The following is a 7,500-nucleotide window of genomic DNA, read 5'->3' on the forward strand; positions in this document are numbered from 1 at the left end:
TATGATTGATGGCGTTTGCTCATTTGCAATTCATCTCCAAGACTTTTTCTGTCATTTTAAATAGACATGTAGAAAATGTCTTTAAAGTAACACCAGGTAACTTTTCAACCTTCATAATATATTTCCAAGTCTCTTGTGATGGTACATCGACTTACAATAGGTTGAATGACACGTCTGCCATAGCATGACGGGGTCTGTAGCGTTTAAACTTCGGGTTTCGGGTAGTAACCGGCGAACAAAGAGAACTACAAAACTCGACTGCTTTACGGCATATACGTCACTTCCAGCACCACCCCCACTTCCTTAAAATCGCAGGGCTGTCAAGTGTCACGCATTGAGCGTGACAGTCACTCATTTCGGTCTTTTGTCACGCTCTCCCGCCATACATTGTATTTCTCACGCTGAAAAACTATTTGTAATATATTTAATATGCCGCCCAAAACTCTGGCCGCGCCGCTCACACTGTGGAACAGGCATGAATTCAAGCGCGTCTCCTCTGGTGTTGTTCGTCTGGTGTTGTTAGCCAATCAGAAAATAGCACTATTGTATCTGGGTAACATTTAACACAATGACACCGCGTAGTCTGGGGTGTTTTTTTGTCTGCCTGACTATGTTACGGAAGCTATCTTATCCTCCGTTTATCTTCAAGAATCAGGTAATGATTATTTGTCTTGCCTCAAGCTATAATGCAAATCGATTTGTAAAATTTGCGGATTTATTTATGGTAGCTTGATATTATAATAATGACGATATATGGTTATTATCTACCACTCAAACATTGCATTGAAGTATCATATAGATTCAGTAAAACGGTAACCAATAGACTAGGCTACTATAATGACACTGGCTTGTAAACGTGATCATCGCGATCATTTGTCGTTAGAAAAAAAATAAAACCCATGAAATTATATTCATATGACATGCTGAAATATATGCCACTGTACCTGGGATGAAGACATTTCACACGCGACGCAAGCAGAACACCTGCATGTGACCTCCTCCGACAGTGTTCAGGGCTATCATGGTTGTCAACAAATGCACGATGACAGAGTTTACGACAATAGTAGAGGACAATACTGTTTCCCAACTGTAGGGGGACCCCGAGAGCAAACGTTACCTGGTGTTACTTTAAGATGTTTGTTTTATACTTTTTTTTACATTTATGCATTTTATGATTTTGAATGCGTGTAAAACTGCTTTTTAAAAGATGGTGTTTTTTTTTCCGCTTATTCCAGTGTTATTTTGTATCATTGGGATGCTAATATAGCCTTTATTAATATTTTTAATTCTTTTTTATATTTTATATTTTCATTTTATCACAAGTTGTAGTAATTTACTTGTAAGTGTTTTTGCCATTTTTATTAGTTCTGTTTTTTTTCGTTTATAGCTTTTATTTGTTTTTTTATGTTTTAATTTTAGTTATTTTAATTATAATATTTTATATTATTTTGTTTAGATTTTTTTTATAATATTATACTATTTTGTTAACATTAATTGAAAAAATATTTGTATATATATATATATATATAGTCTTTAGATGATAAAACTGACCCTTTTTATATTCTGAGTGATTCATAACTATACATATTTAAAATAATGAATAAATAAATCTCAATTATATTTTATATATATATACATACATATACAAGTCTCAAGTAAATATATTGGTTCAAAGAGGTTCAGCTTACATAACAGTCGTGTGACGTGAATTTTGATCTTGAGATCAAATTGGTTCCTACGTCATTTGTGCATTTCCACTAAATGTGTCTTGAAGAACATTATTTTTGCAGTGTATCAGTTGATGAAGGAAAGGGTTTTGTGTTTTGATTTAATGCGCTGATTACGCTGGACACTTTCTGCCTGTTTTAGCCGTTCTTCAGACTCTGCTTTTCCCTTCTTTTATTGTTCTCTCTGCTGTATTTATAGCATCCTCTCATTCAGGGCCTTAATTTAACAGCGTATAAATTCTCCTGAAACGAATCATCATCGCAGACGCAGTCTCGAGCCGACATTAGAAACTGTGATGTTGTATATAAATGTTGTTTAACAGGTGAATCTCAAGCATATGTTGTTTTTCACCCCAAAGTCAAAGAAGACCAATTATATTGCATTACAAAGTGAAGCCTATTTCAGCACTTTCATAATGGAAATTGATGTAATGTTAATAAAAAAGTAAAATCTTTGGTATTGTTACATTTTTATGATGATTAAACATGCTATGTGTAAAAACAAGGTTTTCATCGTAGCATATCATGTAGTTAAGGATTCGCTGGAGTGTCAGGCTTTTCCATGTGATGTTTTCTGGGTGAACATGCTCTTGCACTAATGCAACTTCTCATCTCAGCTTTATTTCATTAGAAAGATGCTGAAATGGCCTTGAGGGATAACGAGGAACGAGTCTAATTGTGCTTGTCGATTAACTCTTGGTTTTCAGCACATGGACCCCTGAGCGCAACAATCATCACTCTTTTATAATATGAAATAATATGAAATAAATAAAAAAATGCGGTCAATTAAAATGCATTATAATACATTAAAATAATAAAATAAAATAAATAATTAGATAAAATACAACACTTAAGTAATATGTATTTAAAAAGATTATAATATTATATAATTATACAAATTTATAATAATAAACTATACGATTAAAGGACAAGTGGCACTTTAATGTTAAGTGAAAATAAAATATTCAGTTAAATTGTAAAATTAAATACAATACTATTAAATAATAAAATGAAAAACAAATCAATACATTAACATTATGAAATAAAATACACACAAAAAATATATAAAATATATAAGTTTATATAATTTTTTATATAAAAATACCTTGAATGTAATGCCCAATGTAATTCAAATTTAAAATTAAAATAATAAAAAATGATATTAAATAACAGTATTGAATAAATAAATATAATATAATAAAATGAATAATAAAATAAAAATTCAATTAAATAAATTTTGGTTAAAACATCTGCCTAGCGATGTCAAGGTCATGAGTTCGAATCCCAGGAAATGCTTGAGCTAATAAAATGTAGATTGCGTTGAATGCAATGGAAGTTGCATTGGATAAAAGCATCTGCCAAATGCATGAATGTAAAACAAGCTTAAACTAAGATTTGGTCAGACATGAGAAGTGTTATGTATTATGTATGTAATGTGTGTGTGTGTGTCTCTCTCTCAGATGCAGACAGACAGGATGCTATAAACCTGTTCCTGCAGGTCTTCCAGCCGTGTGAATCAAAGCCTCATCTCTGGGAACTGCCCACAGACTTCTACCTTCACCACAGTAACACCATGAGCCTCCCACACCAGCGACACAGGTAATATTACACCGACTGAGTGAATATCAGCTTGTGTTACACCGACTGAGTGAATATCAGCTTTTGTTACACTGACTGAGTGAATATCAGCTTGTGTTACACCGACTGAGTGAATATGAGCTTGTGTTACACCGACTGAGTGAATATTTGAGCTTGTGTTACACCGACTGAGTGAATATCAGCTTTTGTTACACCGACTGAGTGAATATCAGCTTGTGTTACACCGACTGAGTGAATATGAGCTTGTGTTACACCGACTGAGTGAATATGAGCTTGTGTTACACCGACTGAGTGAATATGAGCTTGTGTTACACCGACTGAGTGAATATCAGCTTGTGTTACACCGACTGAGTGAATATGAGCTTGTGTTACACCGACTGAGTGAATATGAGCTTGTGTTACACCGACTGAGTGAATATGAGCTTGTTACACCGACTGAGTGAATATCAGCTTGTGTTACACCGACTGAGTGAATATCAGCTTGTGTTACACCGACTGAGTGAATATCAGCTTGTGTTACACCGACTGAGTGAATATGAGCTTGTGTTACACCGACTGAGTGAATATGAGCTTGTGTTACACCGACTGAGTGAATATCAGCTTGTGTTACACTGACTGAGTGAATATCAGCTTGTGTTACACCGACTGAGTGAATATGAGCTTGTGTTACACCGACTGAGTGAATATTTGAGCTTGTGTTACACCGACTGAGTGAATATCAGCTTGTGTTACACCGACTGAGTGAATATCAGCTTGTGTTACACCGACTGAGTGAATATGAGCTTGTGTTACACCGACTGAGTGAATATGAGCTTGTGTTACACCGACTGAGTGAATATGAGCTTGTGTTACACCGACTGAGTGAATATCAGCTTGTGTTACACCGACTGAGTGAATATGAGCTTGTGTTACACCGACTGAGTGAATATGAGCTTGTGTTACACCGACTGAGTGAATATGAGCTTGTTACACCGACTGAGTGAATATCAGCTTGTGTTACACCGACTGAGTGAATATCAGCTTGTGTTACACCGACTGAGTGAATATCAGCTTGTGTTACACCGACTGAGTGAATATGAGCTTGTGTTACACCGACTGAGTGAATATGAGCTTGTGTTACACCGACTGAGTGAATATCAGCTTGTGTTACACTGACTGAGTGAATATCAGCTTGTGTTACACCGACTGAGTGAATATGAGCTTGTGTTACACCGACTGAGTGAATATTTGAGCTTGTGTTACACCGACTGAGTGAATATCAGCTTGTGTTACACCGACTGAGTGAATATCAGCTTGTGTTACACCGACTGAGTGAATATCAGCTTGTGTTACACCGACTGAGTGAATATGAGCTTGTGTTACACCGACTGAGTGAATATTTGAGCTTGTGTTACACCGACTGAGTGAATATCAGCTTTTGTTACACTGACTGAGTGAATATCAGCTTGTGTTACACCGACTGAGTGAATATGAGCTTGTGTTACACCGACTGAGTGAATATTTGAGCTTGTGTTACACCGACTGAGTGAATATCAGCTTTTGTTACACCGACTGAGTGAATATCAGCTTGTGTTACACCGACTGAGTGAATATCAGCTTGTGTTACACCGACTGAGTGAATATGAGCTTGTGTTACACCGACTGAGTGAATATGAGCTTGTGTTACACCGACTGAGTGAATATGAGCTTGTGTTACACCGACTGAGTGAATATCAGCTTGTGTTACACCGACTGAGTGAATATGAGCTTGTGTTACACCGACTGAGTGAATATGAGCTTGTGTTACACCGACTGAGTGAATATGAGCTTGTGTTACACCGACTGAGTGAATATCAGCTTGTGTTACACCGACTGAGTGAATATCAGCTTGTGTTACACCGACTGAGTGAATATGAGCTTGTGTTACACCGACTGAGTGAATATCAGCTTGTGTTACACCGACTGAGTGAATATCAGCTTGTGTTACACCGACTGAGTGAATATCAGCTTGTGTTACACCGACTGAGTGAATATGAGCTTGTGTTACACCGACTGAGTGAATATCACCTTGTGTTACACCGACTGAGTGAAATATGAGCTTGTGTTACACCAACTGAGTGAATATGAGCTTGTGTTACACCGACTGAGTGAATATGAGCTTGTTACACCGACTGAGTGAATATGAGCTTGTGTTACACCGACTGAGTGAATATCAGCTTGTGTTACACCGACTGAGTGAATATCACCTTGTGTTACACCGACTGAGTGAAATATGAGCTTGTGTTACACCAACTGAGTGAATATGAGCTTGTGTTACACCGACTGAGTGAATATGAGCTTGTTACACCGACTGAGTGAATATCACCTTGTGTTACACCGACTGAGTGAATATGAGCTTGTGTTACACCGACTGAGTGAATATCAGCTTGTGTTACACCGACTGAGTGAATATCAGCTTGTGTTACACCGACTGAGTGAATATCACCTTGTGTTACACTGACTGAGTGAATATGAGCTTGTGTTACACCGACTGAGTGAATATGAGCTTGTGTTACACCGACTGAGTGAATATCGGCTTGTGTTACACCGACTGAGTGAATATCAGCTTGTGTTACACCAACTGAGTGAATATCACCTTGTGTTACACCGAGTGAGTGAATATCAGCTTGTGTTACACCGACTGAGTGAATATGAGCTTGTGTTACACCGACTGAGTGAATATCAGCTTGTGTTACACCGACTGAGTGAATATCAGCTTGTTACACCGACTGAGTGAATATGAGCTTGTGTTACACCGACTGAGTGAATATCAGCTTGTGTTACACCGACTGAGTGAATATGAGCTTGTGTTACACCGACTGAGTGAATATCAGCTTGTGTTACACCGACTGAGTGAATATCAGCTTGTTACACCGACTGAGTGAATATGAGCTTGTGTTACACCGACTGAGTGAATATGAGCTTGTGTTACACCGACTGAGTGAATATCAGCTTGTGTTACACCGACTGAGTGAATATCAGCTTGTGTTACACCGACTGAGTGAATATGAGCTTGTGTTACACCGACTGAGTGAATATGAGCTTGTGTTACACCGACTGAGTGAATATCAGCTTGTGTTACACCGACTGAGTGAATATCAGCTTGTGTTACACCGACTGAGTGAATATGAGCTTGTGTTACACCGACTGAGTGAATATGAGCTTGTGTTACACCGACTGAGTGAATATCAGCTTGTGTTACACCGACTGAGTGAATATCAGCTTCATGTACAGAAATCAACAGGCTAAACACTTACACAAGGAACGTTTGCCTGTGGTATAGAAAAACAACTAGGCTAACTAACATACATTTCAAGCATTATTAAAGACAAGTAAACACTCAGTAATTAATAAAGAGCAAATAAAAAAATTAGCAATCGCAACAAATAGATACAGCTGACCAAAGATACGATTGAAATTAACAGCAGATTTTCAGGTTTTCAGGTTCACAAACTATTCAAATATAAAATAACACTTTATAAATAAAATATACATTACAAATATAGTTACAAAAGTTATTCAGTGAAGAACGAGTACATTTTCTAAGTCTTTTGTCGTTTGATTAGTGTTATTATAGAGACTGCAGGAATATTAGTGCTGTCACTTTAAGAGCTGCACGGATCCAATATACTGATACACACGAACACAGAAAATAGTCTCTCGCGCTTCAGTGGTTTAAAGTCATATCAAAAATACTCAAAGGAATCGATAAGGAGCACAAATTTATATAGCACGATAAATTTTAATTTTATAAAAAGTATCTGATTCCAGACCTCAAGTATTCTGGAAGAGATTTTCAATTCCCAACCCTAGTTGTGACTTCTAAAAGTATCAGCACTAGTGATGCTTGCCTTAGTAAACAGCACTATGAACAGGTTCTGGTTGGTGTTTTTTATTGCCTTTAGATCGTAAAGTGTGTAAACATCAAAATGTTTTTTCCGCCTCGTTTCATCCGCCATCTTCAGGTCTGCGTCCATCCGTTCCTCTCTGGAGTGTGTGCTTTATTCGTTTATTGCCCTGTGATGTTAAAGAAGTGTGTGTGTGTGTGTCCCGTGACCCAGTTTAGTGTCCTGCAGTCGGACTCTGCGTGTCTTTGTGATGCCGCTTGCATAATGGATGATGAGACGAATCCTTACGCTGATGGTTCGACTATTAT

At 37.3% G+C, this 7,500-nt stretch overlaps 1 protein-coding gene across 2 annotated transcripts in view; it reads left to right on the forward strand.

Moving 5' to 3' along the window:
• The window catches only part of fig4a (FIG4 phosphoinositide 5-phosphatase a), a 110,490-nt gene that overhangs the window by 64,023 nt on the left and 38,967 nt on the right, over nucleotides 1–7,500 (forward strand). For both annotated transcript variants that reach the window (XM_077200012.1, XM_077200013.1), the window contains exon 17: nucleotides 3,188–3,326. In XM_077200012.1, the coding sequence (XP_077056127.1) occupies nucleotides 3,188–3,326 (139 nt within the window). The remainder of the gene's footprint in view (nucleotides 1–3,187; nucleotides 3,327–7,500) is intronic.

The sequence above is a fragment of the Siphateles boraxobius genome, unplaced genomic scaffold (assembly GCF_051911475.1).
Source record: "Siphateles boraxobius isolate OS27281-9 unplaced genomic scaffold, OSU_SipBor_1 115, whole genome shotgun sequence".
Lineage (NCBI taxonomy): Eukaryota > Metazoa > Chordata > Actinopteri > Cypriniformes > Leuciscidae > Siphateles > Siphateles boraxobius.